An 18493-nucleotide genomic window follows, 5' to 3' on the forward strand; every position below is an offset into this window, starting at 1 on the left:
ACTCCATCCAACCACAAATCTAGTAAAATTATATTCAAGCATGATTTAACATAAAAAAATATTGCTCTCCATAAAAAAAAGAAGAATATATATATATAATATATATATAAAATCATGGGTACAATTTTCATCAACAAGCAAGTTTTATTACTTTGTTAATACATTTATTAAGACCGATATATTTTTTCGGGAAAAGTGAATTTAAAGAGCAATATGTATGATTTCAACTCACAACCTCATGATGGGAGGCAACATTCTAACAGTTATGCCTGAGTAAGTGCGAAAAATCAAATAAATTCTTTCTCAAATATTTATTTATATTACATTTTAGTGTCCCTTTCAATTCAAGAGTATGTTGGCTAAAAAATAGCTAGTATGACATATTTTGTCTAAAAGAATTATAAGAATGAGTGCATTTCTCACATTATTGCTATTATAGAATATGGAAAGTAAAAAAAAAAATATTTTTTTTGTATATGATATTTGTATTCATTTATAATCTAATATATAGATTGGGATGGATAAAATTATCACTACGAGAGGGATGTACGAATAATGTTCATATACATGTTTTTGAATAGGCGGCCGAATGGTCGAGGGCTTCGTGTCCCATTCATAGATGCTTGAGTTCAGATCACACTTAATACTTGACATAGTGCGCTTAAGGGTTCGTTTGACAACGCTTTACCTTCAAGAAAATTCCGTTTAAAAGCAACGTCCCGATAAGCTCTAGTTTCAGAAAAATGGAACGTTGGGTGGCAGAGCGAAAGTCTTGGAGATCTCGAGTTCTAAAATGGAAGAGAAATACACGTGCGGTTAACACAACTCCCAAAGTCAGAGATGAGCCAAACAAAAACGAAAGATTCTATTAACATACTCTGCAATGCGACAGAGCAGAGCCTCGTTCTCAAACAATGCCTAAGTTATTAAAAAAAAGATCATATACGTTTAGGAGCGAATATTACTTTCAATATACGTTTCTATGAATCGATAATATTGAGATGGTATTGAAATAATATACATGTAAATAGAGTGTCCAAATTCAATCTTTAGAACTCCGGACTCCGAAATCTCTCAATTACAGTTAAACTGTCAGATTTCTATGTCCAACCCGTCTCTTTCTTCTTTCTCCATGCGGCAATATTCTTCCCTCCTTTTAAAACATTCATTCCTCTAACTCTGCCCTCCATATCTCCTTCTTCCCGCTCGCCGCCGGTGAGATCACGTCTCTCGATTTCTCGCCGTCGCCGGAACAATGGACGGAGGAGCACCGCAGTACAACCCTCGGACGGTGGAGGAAGTCTTCCATGACTATAAAGCCCGGCGCGCCGCCCTTATTAAGGCGCTCACGACTGGTACCTTTTCTTCTTCCTAAATCCCCTTCTCCCGCCTCTCTTCCTAGGGTTTCCTCTTCCTTGAAAAGGAAAAGGGGCTCGGTTTGTTCTATTTTGGCATTTCTGTAACTTACGGAAAATTTTCCTTCCTTTTGCTTGGCAGATGTGGAGGAATTCTTCCAGCAGTGCGACCCGGGTGAGGATTTCATAGTTATTTTTACTTCCCTGTATTTTCTATTTTTTCATTGAAGAATAAAAATATTATTGAAAATTTTCAAATGTGAGGAAAAGAGGAAAGTCTAAAGATAAAAAAATATATGATTCTATTCTATTTCCAATTTACACAAAAATATAATGTTAAAAGAAATTAAACAAATAAAATAAGTGAACTTATTATGTACTCTCTTTGGTACTTCTTGATTAATTTAGTTAAGTTGATAACATGAGGTGTATGTCTTAACAATTAGATGCAAAGGACACACTTCATACGTTTGGAATAATGTTTTGATCTTAAGGCATTTGTTCCCTAGCCAAACACTACTTTCAACTAACTTGAGGCAATTTTAGTTGCTCTACATGAAAGAACATCTTGAGCTTGCTCCAAAAGCTCCTTGTCAAACATTGGCTTTCTCTAATTTTAAACTTTAAAATTTATCTAATGTTAACACTATGCAGTTTTTTTTTTTTTTTACTTTGTTGGTTTTTCTTCAATAGGTTACAATCGATGTAGGGATAGTGGGATGAAGAAATGTATTTTTGACCTAATAGATGTTTTATACTTGTGTTTATGCTTTACTATGAGGGATGGTTTTAAATGAACAAAATTTAATTGATTTTGGGGCCTGTTTGAATGATGCATTAACTTTATAGTCAAACTAGAATGAAGTCAAGTTTGTTAATAGACAAAAAATGTTCTTATGTTTAACTCATTTAAGCACTTCCATTGCCAGTTGTGAAGTTTTGAATGCTAGAAATGGAGGATTGGCTTAAGCAGTTGACAATTGGCATAAAAATTTTGTCAAAAAATTATGACATGAATCATTTAGATCATTATCAATGCTAGGGCGTCATCTGGAAGCGACATGTTGTATTGCCTGAATGCAATGAAAAGAGCGCAAAGGTCGTTGCACCATGTAGTATTGAATAAACAAGGATTCTCACATTAAGGATGAATGCGAGCAAAGAAATTAGTCGTTGAAACTAATATTAGGATAAAAACTTGGAATATAGGTACATTCATAGATAAATTAATAAAATTAGTAGAAATTATGATTTATAAAAGAATATATATTTTATGCATTCAAGAAACTAAATGACTTGAAGAACAAATTAAGAAAATTGATAACTTAAGTTTTAAATTTAGATATTCAGGTAATTGTTATGCTAGAAATGATATGTGTAATTATAAATAAAAGTTGGAAAGATAATGCAATAATTAATAGAATTAGAGATAAAATTATAAATATAATGATTATTATTGGTACTAAGTTTTTTAATGTTACAAGTGCTTATAATCTCCAGATAAGTTTGTATAAATGTTCAAAATAAAAATTTTGGAATGTTCTATAATAATTAATATAATTAATGCCTCTTGAATAAAAAAAAAATTATTGTAGGAGATTTAAATAAACATGTCGCAGGTAGAATGATAAAAAATTTTAAAAGCATTTATGATGACTATGATTTTGGAATGATCAATGAAAAAGATAGAGCTATATTGGATTTTGCCATATTTAACTTTATTTAAGAATATACATGAACATATAATCATTTATAAGAATGACTCTAATAAAACATAAATTAATTATTTTCTTATGAGAAAAATAGATCATCGAGATTATAAAGATTGTAAGTTCATTCTAAATGAATATTTTAATATCCAACATTAATTATTTGTTTTGAATTTTAAGTTGAAGGATTGGAAAATAAAAAATACATTGAAAAATTATCACAGTATCAGACGAGAACATTTAAAAGACACAAATAAAATTTTTCTTAATATTAAACTCCAAAATCATAAGATTTGGGATATTCATGAAAAAAGCTAATACGATGTGGGATTAAATAACAAGTATTATTAAGCAATTTGCAAAATCGTGCTTGCAGATTCGACATAAAAAACTCTTATGAATAAAAATTGTTTGAGGTGTAATAATAATGTACAATAAAAGATAAATAAAATTTATTATAAAAATTGATTTAAATGTAAAAGCTTCGAGAATTAGAAAAAATATAAGGTGTTCCGTAAGGATTCTAAGAGAATAATTTATGAAGCTAAGAATTCTGCTTTTAATAATTTTTATAATATATTAGATGCCAAAAAGTAAGAAATATATATTTATAAAAAAATCACTAAAGTTATATGGAAATTAAGTAAAACATATTAATAATGAAAATAAAAAATCACTCTTTTTAGACTAGGGTATTCAACATTGGTGGGTGAATTATTTTAATAAAATTTTCAATGAAAATTGTGAAAACATGATTGACTTTAGTGTTTAATGTCATATGTAATAATAAAATTTTATTTTCTTACCATCATGTTAGGAATAGACTAAATTTTTAAAATGAAACTTAAATTTTTTTTTTAAATCGACAAAGTCGCCAGTTTGCTGCTGACATGGCGACTTGGTAATTTTTTTTTTAATCTTTGGCATTATAAATGTCTTAAAATATTTGCCTTTATTTATTGAACTCTATATAAATTTCCAATTTTGTGTGCTTCCGTCAGTCAAATAACTATTTTTATTTCGGTCCAACTTCCTATTTTGTATAATGCCTCACATGTTTCAAAAAAAATAAAAAAAAAAATAAAAAAAAAATATATATATATATTTTTAATTTCGTAGAGGGAGAAAACTACACGTTGAATAAAAAACACTATTTGTTTTTTTTTTTAATTTTCAAAATAACCATTCACTTTTAAGAAATTCTTGCAGTTCAGTAAATATCATGTCTTCCAAAAAATTAGTATTTTCCAATAACAGAGTCACAAATTCTTTCATTGAACTTGGAATTTTTTAGTGCTTTTAATTCTGGTAAATTAAAATTTTTTAAATAAAATTGCTAAAGATGGATTGATTATAATACATAAATATTTGTGGATAGAAAAATCTATAAGTTAATCTAATAATTTGACTTGCCTCATTTCCGTTTTCAAATTTTTCTGGGGATTTATTTTAGAAAAAGTTAAATTAAATAGGAAGAAATATATATACACGCACACATAAACAGGTTTTGATTTGTCTAAATCAATGAGAACGATACAAAATAAAAAAAAAGTTGCAGAATTATTTTTCAAATTTAACTTAATTGAAATTATCAATTAAACATTGCCTACCAAGCTTGCATTGTGTTGTCAACATCTCCTACTTGCTTTTTCTGCTTCGGCAACAAAAATATAAAATAAAATAAAAAAATAATTTACTAAGTTGTCACGCCTGCGGTGACTTTACCGTTGATGTGACAAAGTCGCATCGATTTAAAATTTTTTAAAATGTAAAATTTTAAAAATTTAGCCTTAGTAAAATAGAAGTTGATGAGGCTTTACAAAATTGAAGTGTTGAAAAATAGTATGACTTGATGGTATTAGAATAGAAATGTGAAAATATTTGAAAAATATGAGAAGCTCTTGGTTTACTAAACTTTTTAATATTATTATAAAAAGCTAAAAAATTTATGATGATTGGTGAAATAGTCTATTGGTTTTTATTTTTAAAAATAAAAAGAATGTATGAGAGTGTTAAAATTATAGATGAATTAAGTTAATGTATCATACATTAAAGTTATGGGAGAGACTAGTTGAACATAGGTTATGATGTGATTCAAAAAAATTTCTCAAAATCAGTTTGGATTCATGCTGAGAAAGCCTACTATGGAAGCTAGACGTTTTTTGAAAGGTTTGATGGAAAAGTTCACAAAGAGTAAGGAAGATCTATATATGATTTTTGCTAGCTTAGAAAAAGCATATGATAATGTTTCAGGGGAAGTACTTTGGAGAGTTCTAGAAAAGAAAAATGTTGATATTACTTATATTCAAATCATTAAAGATATATATACTAGAGCTATTACTTGATTTCGAACACAAGATTGATCGGTCAAATATTTTCTTATTTCAGTTGGATTATATCAAGGATTGACTTTATGCTCATATCTTTTTTTGCTTTAGTTATGAATGTTCTTACTGTACATTTACAAGAGTATGTAATTTGGTGTATGTTTTTCACTGATGATATCATTTTTTGTGGATAAGACTAGAGAGATTTCAAGAAAAAAAACTTTATATATGGAGGTTAACTATAGAATCTAATGGCTTTCGTTTGAGTTGATCCAAAATTTAATATATTAAAGTTAATTTTAATAGTAGTAGATCTAGTGGCGAGGTTGTAACAATTAGTGATCAAATCATGAAATGAGTGAACTTTTTAGATATCCCGGGTTTCTTGTTCAAAGTGATGGTGATATAGATAGGGATGTTATTAGTAGAATTCAAGTTGGATGGTTGAAGTGGAGGAATGCATCAGACTTATTGTGTGATAGAAAAGTACTATGTAGACTTAAAGGAAAATTTTATAAGATTGTGGTGAGACGTGCAATGTTCTATGGTGCGAAATATTGGTATGTAAAAGAGAACCATAAAATAAAATTAAGTGTTGCTGAGATGAGAATGCTCAGTTGGATGGGTGGCTTTACACTTGAAGACAATGCAAAATGAATATATCCTTGAAATGGTTGGTGTAGCTCTAATCACAAACAATATTAGATAGAGCCGCCTTAGATGGTTTGGTCATGTTAAATATTTAGCATCTAATGACCATGTTAGGGGAGCAGATGTTTTAAAATTGTCTTTTGTTAAGAAAGATAGATGTATAAAAAGGGAGACTTGCATATGTTGTATAAAATATGATCTTAATTTATTAGAGTTAAATGAAAATATGACACTCAATAGGACATAATGGACAAAAAAGATTCATGTAGTCGTTCTCATTTAGTGGGATAAATGCTTGTTGTTGTTGTTTAACTCATTTATTAGCAAAAAAAATTGAAATCACAATGTTTTATATTTTATTGAAAAAATAAGAAGTTGTAAAATCATGGTACCTTGGCTTAGCTTACACACACACACACACACACACACATATATATATATTAAAACCCAATCCAAGGATAATTCTAAGGTTTCCTTGAATACCTCCCAAATATTAGATTTTGTTACGTTCATTTTATAATAACATCCCCATTCATATTGCCTAACCTTCAGTCAATAGCTACCAGTGGCATTTTTGACACCGTCTTACCTGTTGTCAGAGCTCTACCGAAGGAGAAGAGAACTTATTAGTAGATATTCATTATAAAATAAAATAAATTGCCTATTTAGAACAATAGTTTAAAATTAGAGCAGAACTTTGAAAACAAGATTGTAATGGGGGGTTTTCCTGAGGTAATTAATTAACAAAATAACCTAGTTTGAAACCAGGCAATTGGGGGAGGAAGCCTTTTTTAGCTTCAGTAAAGATGTAATTCTCCATGGCGGGATCTTTGAGCTTAAGCGCATGACAAGCCTCCCACAAGGCAAGAGCTTTCTTCCATTTACTCATCAAGCCACTTCTCCCTCAGTGAAAGATGCATTTTTCCTCCATATTCATGAGCTAGTAATGGAAAGAACGGTGAAGAGAGACATTACTTTGAATGAATTCAAGAGATGTAAACCCTGTCGAAGCAAATGTGCACTCTAGATCGTCAAGGACATGCAAAAGGGAAGAATAGGAGTTTTTTATTGAAATTGAACTTTGTTTCATTTTCAATGTAGGATTTTACATAGTAGCAATTACTGATGTTAAGAGAAAGAGGATGATGATGATGGAGATATTAGAGGAAGAGTCCAACTTCTTATATTCTAAAATGGAAAGCTTGGAACAATGATGAGTCTTTCCTTTAGAGGAGAAGTAGGGAATCTGCCGTTTTGCACCAATTCCATGATAAACATTCTTTATATTTTCATGTCAATGCCACTTCTTCCTCCTCCTCTTTTTCTTAGCTTGTTTCTCTATTTCACATAAGAAAATGGTGCGAAAGACTTATGAAGTAGGGACAGATATCCCCCTCTTTGCCTTAGAATACCTGTAGCTAAATTTGGGGAAAAAAAAGTTTTTCCACATGGGCATTACTTACTAGTAAATTTATATCTACATGGCACAACATTAACTCTTTTTTAATTTCTTTTTACTGATCATATCCGGCAATTAAAATTTTAAACATTACAATTTTAGAAATTTCAGCAATTAATTATCTAACTAAACGTGAACAAAAATTTAATTTGATGATGATCAAATCCATCAACTAATTAATTGATTCCTCTTATTGCATTAAAAAAAATTTGTCGAGTGCAAGATCATTTCAATGTTAGAAATTTAATTCTTGTTTTTTAATTGATTTTTAACAATAAAAAACGTGAGTGATAACTTTACATGTATTTATGTATATATTTACATATTTATTTATATAAATGATGATTATGTCAAAACATATGATCGAGCATATTTTCAATTTTAGTCGAATATTTTTTTATCAAGCATGTTTTGATATAATTTTCATGTTTTTTTATTTAGTAATAATTGGAAAAAGAAAGATAAAAACAACTTGTTCACTTTAGCTTCTTATGTTAACGATGAGCCAAATATGGACATTCACAAGCTAGTCATGAATACTTAGCTTTTTACACTCATACTTGGGGTTTTCAAGCGTGTTTAGTGCATATGTTAATTGAAAATTAATTATTTTTACTCGGGAAAGGTCTTCGTACTCCTTTATATATGGGGCCATCTAAAATCCAAGTCAAACATCTGTTTTTCTTTGACAGCTTTATTTAGGCGTTGAGGGCATCTTGAATTTAAGCCAAACACTTCTCTCTTTCCACCCTCGCATCACATTTTCTCCATTATTTGAAGTTGTGTTATAAAGTATCCAGAATCCCACAATTTGGACCGCAATCTAAAATCCCAATTGTCCATGGTTTCTTGCTCAGTGCCTCATGCTTATTGCTAAACCTAAGCTATAAACCCTAAAAATCTTAGCTTTCGCCTCTCTCCCAACATGATTTACCACTCAGTACTGACTGCTTAATGTTTTCAGCTCGTAGCAACTTCTCCATTCTAATTTCTGTCGGCCATTTGATCCAGGCTTATACTTGACTTTGAGAAAATGTTTGAATAAATATTTTCAGATTTATTTTAATATTTGTGTTCAGAAATTATTTATATATTCTTCATCTTTTATTATATTTTTGTTATTTCCTTTCTATTTCATGCTATTTTATTTGCTTTTAATCCTAGGGCTCCTTTCAATATAAATAGGACCCTTGGTGCTTGGTTTATGAATTATTATGGAATTACAAATTTTGAAATGTGAGCAGCTGCCTTCCTCTTCTCTCTCTCTCTCTCTCTCTCCCTCTCTTTCTCTCTCTCTCCTTTCATCTCTCGTTAGTACCTTTCTTTCCTTTTTTAATTCTAGTATCGGTAATTGCCGTAGAAATAGACCATGTGGTGTATTTCCGTTGCCTGTCATATCTAAAGAAACATGGTTATGTTTTGGCTTTATATGGCATATGTCAAATTGATGACGATTCTGTATTACTTTGTCTATCTGGTTTTCTGATGTAGTATTTTTCTAATTTAGTTCTTGTTTTTATTCCTTGTTTTTAACTGGATGTACATATGACAGAGAAGGAAAACTTGTGCCTCTATGGGCATCCAAATGAACAATGGGAAGTTAATTTGCCTGCAGAGGAGGTTCCACCTGAGATTCCTGAACCTGCTCTGGGCATTAACTTTGCTAGGGATGGAATGCAAAATAAAGATTGGTTAGCATTGGTGGCTGTCCATAGTGATGCATGGTTACTTTCTGTGGCCTTTTATTTTGGTGCTAGATTTGGCTTTGATGAAGTTGGCAGGTAATTGTTTAACCAATTCAGCATAAACCATTTTATATAATTGTTAATTTTTTTATTATATGAGAATTTTCTTGGATTTATTTGTTCAAAATTTTGCTTTTCACTTGGATAGTTTTAATTTTTTTTATTCATTCGTAAACTATATTCATCTTGCTGTTGAAACAGTTCAAATGCCGTGTGATGTTTTGCAATTCAATTTTGTTGTTACATTGTATATTTTTGTCCATTTCAGTATCATGCCTCTATGTTGAGCAGAGATTATGGAGAAAAATTCTCGGTTTTTGCTGCTGTATGTGTATAGATCATCTGGGTTGGGAAAATCATACTAATGGTTTTCTTTTTGAAGATACAGAGATGCCTCTGGCATATATTCTTGGTTTTCTTGTTATGTGGATGTCTTTTAATATATTAATGTTTGCAATATCGAGTAATTGCCCGAGTGCTTTGTTTGAGAAGTTGGAAGAACTGTCATGTCGGATGTTCTGTTTTGTATGAGGTGAATAGATGAATGCTGCGTACAGAGGTAATGGTTGTTGGAGCTTGCATAATTGTTTATTATGTTTGAAATGCTCTTTCATCGCGACTCTCTGACCGACGATCGCGGGAGGACATAATGTAAGACTAGAAAGACGGGAGCTTCGGCGGTCCCTGTGAGTTGTGATCCCGTTGTTGCTTCCCTCATGGACCTAGCCTTTCACTTGTACACGTAAGGAAGGGAGTGCTGCTTGGTGCTTCTGGAGTGAAGCAGGGAGGAGGGCTACGAAGTCTAACTGAGAAGGATTTGAGATGCGAGATTCGCACTCGTTCGTGTGAAGAAGGGGAGCGTGGCCTGTTGCTTGCGGAATGGAGCAGGGATCACGGCCTGTGTGCGAAATGGAGACAGGATTGCGGCGTGATTTGAATGACACAGTCGCAATTAAAGCTAACTGAGAAGGTAACGACTCGTTCGCGGCTTACTGGGAAGGAAGAGATCACACGATGGTTTTGACGTAAGAAGTGCGGACTGTCGCTTCTGCGCAGAGAGGAGCGGGTCGTTGCAAGGCAAGGATGAGTGGTCTGGGCATGCTGCATAGCAGAAGGTTGGAGCTTGATTTTCTCTCTCTAAGTTGATCGGTTTGATCGGGAATGACCAGGTCATTTATCCCTTCGTCAGTGAAGAGTACGAGAAGGCTTTGGAAAAGGCCAGGAGGAAGCTTCGGGGACTCATTGCTAAGAAGAATTGCGCACCAATCATGCTCCGTTTGGCATGACATTCGGCTGAGATTTAGGATGTGGAGACAAAGGCTGGTGGTCCATTTGGAATGTTGAGGCACAAGGAGTTCCTCATGGTGCCAACAGCGGGCTGCATATTGCTGTTACGTTGTTATAGCCGATCAAGGAGCAATTTCCTATTCTCTAATATGCTAATTTTTATCAGTTGGCTAGTGTTGTTGCTGTGAGGCTACTGGAGGGCCTGAAATTCCCTTTCACCCTGACAGAAAGGACAATCCTTAGATTCCAGTGGAAGGACACTCCCTGATGCTACCAAAGGATCCAACCTTCGGAGGGATGTTTTTATCAAACAAATGAGGCACTTTAGCATAGCTTGTCCAAAGCCACCCAAAGAGAAAGAGAAGGGTAGACGTGAACATTCTAAAGGCCGTACTTGTAATCGTAGCGGCCCAAGGGGTGGAAGAAGAGGTTACCGTGCAAATCTGATGGTAGCAAAGAATGAGAGAAAGACGAGGGTAGTCTTTACTGATGAAGATCACGAATTACTGAAGATGTTGAACAGGAAGCATAGAGCGGCAAGTAATGTGATCGATGATGCATCCACCTTATCGTCATCCAATGGCAACATTGCTACTTATGCTCACTCAACAAAAGGTACTCATGATACACATGTTTTTACCTCTATATCTACCACAAGAACACTAAAATGGATAGTAGATTATGGTGCATCTTGACATGTGACTGGTAATACTAGGTTGTTATCTTCCTATACTCATCTAGCGATTCTAGAGAGCATTCAGACTGCTGATGGTACGTCACAACCTATGGTTGGTAAGGGTATAGTGATGGTACCGATTTTATGACTTTGTCCAATATTTTTGTGTGTTCCTTCCTTTCAAGCGAACCTTATATCCATTAGTGCTATTATTCTTCAACTAAAATGTGTTGTTTCATTTGATATTCCTAAAGTGATCCTTCAAGCTAATAGGATTGACCAAAGACTTGGGACTGACATGTGTCATAATGGACTCTGGTACTTGAATAGAGAGAGAATTGACTCAACCTTATCATCCATGGTTGAGAATGCTGGAATAGGAGGATCTGAGAGGAGTGTGGAGGATGTATTGTTGCTACATCACAGGTGCATGAGACACTCTTCGTTCAGTTTATTGAGTCGTTTGTATCCATTCTTTTATGAAAAAACAAATAAGGAGGAATTGGTGTGTGATGCTTGTGAGTTTGGAAAGCTCACTAGGAGCTCTTATGCCAGTTTGGGAATTTGAGCTCTGGTGTCGATTTGATACATTCTGATATATGAGGATATTGTTCTACAATTTCGATGAATGATTATAGATATTTTGTGACATTCATTGATTATTTTTTCTTGTGTTACCTGGTTATATCTAATGAGGAACAAAAGTGATCTGTTTGCTTGCTTTAAAGACTTTTATAGGGCGATTCAGACCCAATACGGTGCAGTAGTGAATATATTGATATCTGATAATGTTACAGCGTATACCAATAAGGTGTTTGAGGAGTACCTGTTAGCTCAGGGGTTACAACATCAAACCATATGTCCATTCACACCGGACAAAATGGAGTAATAGAGTGGGAAAAATAGACACCTTCGAGAGATAGTTCGAAGCATGATGATCTCGATGAATGTCTCATAACACTTGTGGGGGTAAGTAATTTTAATAGTTGCTCAATTGATCACAGAATGCACTCAAGAGTGTTGGAGAGTGTTGGAGTGACAATCTCGTTGTGAGTTGTTAAAATGAGATAATAGCAAGATTCTTCTATTGAAGGTATTTGGTTGTGTATGTTTTGTGAAGATAATAGACCATCAATAGGGAAGCTGTATCCCAACACTGTGAAGTGTGTTTTTGTGGTTTATTCTGCTACTCAGAAGGGATATAGCTGTTGAAGCTCAATAGAGAGGAGCTTATTTATGAGTATGGATGTGGCGTTTGGAGAATTCAAACTGTTCTATTTCTTGGAGGTAATCTCACTCTTTGGTGACTTGTTAGATACTGGAGGCATGACCCGAGAGGGGGAGACTGGTGATGGTGAGAAATTGATACATGTGGGAACGATGTCTTGTCCCATTGTGTGGGAAGGATCTATTATGAATGAGAAAAATAAAGTTGAGGAAGAGTCGAACAATGATGAAAATGAGCCTTTACGTGGTGAGATTGAAGCTCAAGGGGAACTGAGAGTGTATACAAGGAGGAGGTAGCAGAATGAGGGAACACTGTCCGTTGTGCCACTCGTGCCATCAAATCCTTTGTCCCAGTTTACCCTGACTCCTGATACATCTGCACCATCCACCTTAGAATCAGCTTACACAGGTGAGATGATTCCTCTTCCTTCTCCTCTCACTCCCATGACTTTAAGGAGGACTTCTCGCAACAATTTTGGTCATTCTCATGCTCGTTATTCTTTTGATTGTTTTGGTTTTTCACATGACATTGCTCAGTTTGTCTCATATTCTAACAAATCATCTTTATATGGAGCATTCAATGCACCTTTGGACGCTGTTTTTATATCCAAGTGTTGGCAGGTAGCTAAGGAGGATCCAAAGTGGAGATCTGTCATGCCGGAGGACTTGGTGCCTTTGGAAGAATAAGAAGTGGAAGCTCGCTTTGCTACCAGCAGGGAAAAGACAGACGGGTGCAAATGCGTCTTCACAGTGAAGCAGCCATCAGAAGGAAAAATTGATCGCTAAAAAACACGGTTGGCGGCTAAAGGGTATAGTCAGACATATGACATCAACTATGATGAAACACTTGCATTAATAGTGAAGATGGGCATAGTCAGGACTCTCATTTCTCTAGCTATGAATGGTGGATTTAGGTTACACTAACTGGATGTGAAAATGTGTTTCTTCATGGGGATCTGTTGAAGGATGTGTACATGGAGGTACCCCCAGGCTTCGGTACAAAACAAACAATGGGCAAAGTATGTAGATTGAGTAAGTCACTATACAGTTTGAAACAGTTCCTTCGAGCTTGGTTTGACAGGTTCAGAATAGCAGTGGCAGACATGGGCTATGAACAAATCAATGCTAATCACACATTATTTGCTCAACGAATGGGTGGTCACACCATTATACTTGCTGTGTATGTGGATGATATGTTAGTCATTGGTGATGATGAGGGAGAGATTGTGCTACTAAAGACAAGATTGAGCAAGAGAGATGAAGGACCTGATTCAACTTAGATACTTGGAATTGAGGTGGCTCGTGGAGCAGATAAAATTGTTCTATCTTAGAGGAAGTATGCACTAGAATTGCTCACAGAGACAAAAATGTTGGGGTGCAAGCCTTCAGTTTCACCAATTGATCAGAAGAGAAAGTTGAGTGCAGAGGCAAGAGAGCCAGTTGATTGAGAGAGGTACAAGATGTTGGTGGGTCATCTCATCTATTTGTGTCACACTCGTGTTGACATATTATTTGCAGTAAGCGTGGTGAGTCGCTACATGCATGATCCGAGGAAGGCCCACATAGTTGTTGTGTATCAAGTTCTGATGTGCCTGAAAAGTGCACCAGGGAAGGGGTTGATCTTCAGGAAGAATGGACATGTAGGCAATGAGGGCTATTGTGAATCTGATTGGTCGAGTTGTATTGATGACAGAAGGTCCACATCTAGATACTGCACTTTTGTAGGAGGCAACTTTCTCTCTTGGAGGAGGAAGAAACGGTCGGTAGTAGCGAGGTCAACAACAGAGGCAGAATATAGGGTCATGGCCTTAGGAGTTGTCGAGTTGATGTGGCTAAGAACGTAATTGGTAGAGCTCAAGGTGGATCAAGGTGCTCAAATGAAGTTGTGGTGCGACAACAAGTCAGGAATCAACATTGCGAACAACCTGGTGCAACACGATAGAACAAAACATGTGGAGATTGACTGGTTCTTCATCAAGGAAAATCTGAATAACGAACTAGTGCTGCTACATCTTGTAGCCACTAGAGAGCAAGTGGTTAACTGTCTCACAATAGGACTTAGCTCTTTTGATTTGTCTAAGTTATGTGACAAGATGGGTTTAGTGGATATCTTTTGCCCATCTTGAGGGGAAGTGTTGAGATTTGAATCTAGTTTAGCTTCCTAATTGTAAATAGGGAATATAGAAGAAGTATAGGGAGTTATTTGTTAAAATTTTGTAAGGCTATATATTAGCCCAAGTGATTAATGAATAGAAGAAGTTTTTTACTTCAAATAATTCTTCATGCCTATTGCCTATGCTACTTGTTAGAGCTTTGCAGCACTGGGTAGAAGAGATTGCCTGCATTTGTATTATAGGGACGAGCCACTGGTCTAGTTTTGAGCCCTTTAACCATAAGATTCTACTCACAAGAGGCCGGATGCCGTTGGAGCAACTGCCGATGCATTTGAGAGTATTGTTATTAAGAAATCACACTATACATATGACTTGTGATGACACAAACTTGTATAATTTCAACTGAAAGATAAGGGCAAGTTTGTCAATCTATATTTTAGAAACCATGGATATAGTTCCTGAAGTTATAGTATCCAGGTAGAGAAATTTGTCTTCCCAATACATTTTCCTAGAAAGCCGGTAGATTATTTTTGGGAATATTGAGCGATAAGTTGCAAAGTATGTGGCTTGAATCTATGACCTTGAAATATAATGATCCCATTTAACTAAGGGGTTAAGAGCCCTTTCACAAAATAAGTAAGAAGTTGGCAGCCAAACAACTACCGTGGCTGAATTTAACAGAGTGAACCCAATAAGGTCGCCGCCTTAGGCACGACCCAATTGCTTTGCTTGTAGCTTTTGTCTAAAATGAATGCACTTGCTCTCTGACTTGGACATATACTTTATTTAGCCTAGGAGAGCTAAAGAATGCCTCGGACGTAAATTTTTCCATCATATGAAAGTCTTGCATCTTCTTATATTTTCTACTGCTTAAAGAAAGAAGGAAAACTCTACCAGTTTGCCTAAAAATCATCTCTCTTAGACATTTTGTTCAACTTAAATGAAAAACATTTTCGTATATAAATTTTATTTTCCCAATTCACCATATCCACAATTAATTTTGGTCAGAGAACCATCAGATAGACCTTGTGAATTTCCTAAATCTTATGCACAATATTTGTCTTTGTTGGAAACTTAAATTTGTGTTTGAGACTTACGAATCTGCTGAAGATGAAGATGTTCATATATGATAAATGTTTTAAAGAAAGTTTCGTGATTATGTCTTTACAACTTGAGAAGTTTATATTAGGGTCAGTCAAAAAACTTTGGCAGGAATACATATACAAAAAAATGAAGGTGAATTGGTGCAAATGCATACAGTTTGGATCAGTTCACCGGTTTCATATCTTTTGAAGTCTCTTTCTTCAGTATTCTTGTCTCTGTATCCACATTTCGAGCTCCATCATTACCCCACTCTGTCCGCCATTTTAACAATGTTGCTTGCAGACTGTACTTTACCGTTCACCCTAATTTCACGTTATTTGTCATATAAGGAGTTTTTTTTTATGCTTTTGGTTTTGTGAGTTTTATTGGTTGTGGTTATTCTGTATGCCAGATTTTATTTCGGTTTTAATTGTATTTTGCTTGTGAGAAATGGCTAAAAGATCTCCATCTGTGAAACCTGCAAGGTCCTGTGGATGGTTACAAGCCATATTTATTCAGAAATTTATCTTTATCCTTTTTTTTTTGCTTTTTGCTTTTTGCATCAGTTTAAATTTGCTATTTTGAGATTATTCTTGAGCTTAGGGAAGGTGATTATTTTGATGTTAACTGCAACATGTATTGCTTAATTAGTAGTACTTGAGGAATTTTTTCTGTCTCCAAACTTATCTCGTTTCCTTTGTGTTTAAAATTGATTTAAAGTGATTTTTCCTAATGATTACCACTTTATGACAAACATAAAGGTCCATATAAGTTTTATAAGAATATATTTACAATCTTTTATCTCATGCTTTTCAAATTTTGATGTGTAGTTTAAAACTTGTATTGCTCGTCTTAATTTAAAGATCCATGATCATTTCGTACGTGCTAGGTTTATCGAGTACCGTTCCTTTACATACATTTTCATTGGCTTGCTGATGTAAATTATAGTATAGTTTGTTAGAATAGAGCTATCCCTACAGTTTGTTCAAGGCACTGGCTACTGCTTCTGATTATGACTCTAATGCAGGAAGCGCCTATTTAGCAGGATAAACGATCTGCCGACAGTTTATGAAGTTATGAATGGGAAAAACAGAGCGGGGGCTGCAAACAACCACCAAAACTCCAAATCAAAATCGAATTCCAAAGTGGTGCGCTATATATTTACTTCTAAACATTTGTGGATTTTTGTTTTACCCTTGTAAAATCTACGAGTTTTTCTGTATTCAATACCTTGGGCCCATAGTATCATATCATACATTTCTGTTATTTTTCTGCTAGATTTCTTGATGATGATTAATCAATGTGCCGTATAATATCATTTTATGCTTGTTCCATCATGTTTCAAGCAAGTTTGTGCATATTCAGTATTGAGGCCATATAGTAACATTTCATACATTTGTCGTATGTTTCAAATTATGGGTTTTTGGCTAGGCATGACCTATAAGTGATGCACCATAATTTAACTTGAGTGGGGTTGAAGGGTTGACAACCGTTTGCTAGGGTGTGCCAGAACTTTTACCGGTTGTGGTAGAAAAGTAGGCTAAGGGTTGTCTTAGGGCGTCAGTTGCAAGTGACACATACAGTTTATAATCCAAGTTGATGAAAAAATGTGCAAAATTGAATAATTCTACAATCGACATCATAATTCTTCTTCTTTTGCTCTTCTATGATTAGGGCACAACCCTTTCTTGCTCTCACTTCTTTTCTCTCTCTCTCTCTCTCTTCTCTCTCTCGCGCGCGCACGAGTGCGTGGAGTGAAGGGATGGGATGAGATGAGATAATTCTAGTTAAAGTTTTCAAGGATGGTGAGGGTGTCACTCGAATGACACTTGTGAAGTAGGTGCCATTAAGAGGCAATATCAATTTTTCTTAATTGAGTTATTTAAAGGTTTAAAGGTTTATTATTACCACAAGTCATGTCACAATTTTTAACAGTTTATAAAATATGCTTGATACTAAGAAAAATGTGATATTTAAAATAGTTAAGATAAAATATAAGTGATCAAGTTATTTTGTTTATGTTGGATATTTTAGATGCAAATATAAATGGATGTTAGTTAGCAATGAAGGCATCAAGGATTTATGAAAATGATACTTTGAGAAAATATTTAATGGGAGCTTCAAAGAAATTATTTTGGAAGAAAATAGTGAACAAAATTGAGGTATACTATAATTTGATTAAAACATAAATTATAATTTGTTCTTAAGATGTATAAATTTAATGCTTTAATTTTATAAAAGATAACTTTTGAGAGTTTTGAGGAAATACTTCAATTGTTTTATTTTTAAATTTTTTTATTGAAATTTTTGTTGGCTAAGATGATGCCAAATAGTTGAAAAAGTATTTTATTATCAATATTTAATTACATTAGATATTTAATATTTTGATAATAATGAAATGATTAAATTATGACTTGCACATTAAAGTTATTGAAGTGAGCAATGGAGAATAGAATCACAAAAATTTATTATAGTTTTAGATAATTAATTTAGTTTCACATTTAGGAAGATCCGCCATAAAAGTGAATTTTGCGTTGAGATAATTAATAAAGAATAATATAAAATTAAAAAAATCATCATTTGTTTTTTATTGGTCTTGATGAGTCAGCATATGATTTAGCACCATCAGAATTGATTTAGTGTACATTAAGGAAATATGTGTATTAAAGGTACGGTGACATTATTAAAGTAATGCGTGAAGGATCTATGAATCCTGTTATTGTTTGTTTTGGAGTGATCTCAATGTTTTCAATTATAGTAGAATTACATGGAGGATTAACACTGGGCCAATTCTTTCTTTGTGTTGATTGTATAGATGTTTACACACACACGCACACACACACACACACACAGATATATA

The 18493-nt window shown here is 34.0% G+C and overlaps 1 protein-coding gene across 1 annotated transcript in view; it reads left to right on the top strand.

The window, feature by feature from the left end:
- Positions 1–1058: 1058 nt before the first annotated feature.
- LOC110027517 (PHD finger protein ALFIN-LIKE 9-like) overlaps positions 1059–18493 on the top strand; it is a 19402-nt gene continuing 1967 nt past the window's right edge. Inside the window, exons 1-4 of the mRNA XM_020728987.1 lie at positions 1059–1355; positions 1498–1530; positions 9054–9282; positions 16661–16781. Of these exons, the coding sequence (XP_020584646.1) occupies positions 1256–1355; positions 1498–1530; positions 9054–9282; positions 16661–16781 (483 nt within the window). The 5' untranslated portion in view covers positions 1059–1255. The remainder of the gene's footprint in view (positions 1356–1497; positions 1531–9053; positions 9283–16660; positions 16782–18493) is intronic.

Source organism: Phalaenopsis equestris, unplaced genomic scaffold (assembly GCF_001263595.1).
Source record: "Phalaenopsis equestris unplaced genomic scaffold, ASM126359v1 Scaffold000428, whole genome shotgun sequence".
Lineage (NCBI taxonomy): Eukaryota > Viridiplantae > Streptophyta > Magnoliopsida > Asparagales > Orchidaceae > Phalaenopsis > Phalaenopsis equestris.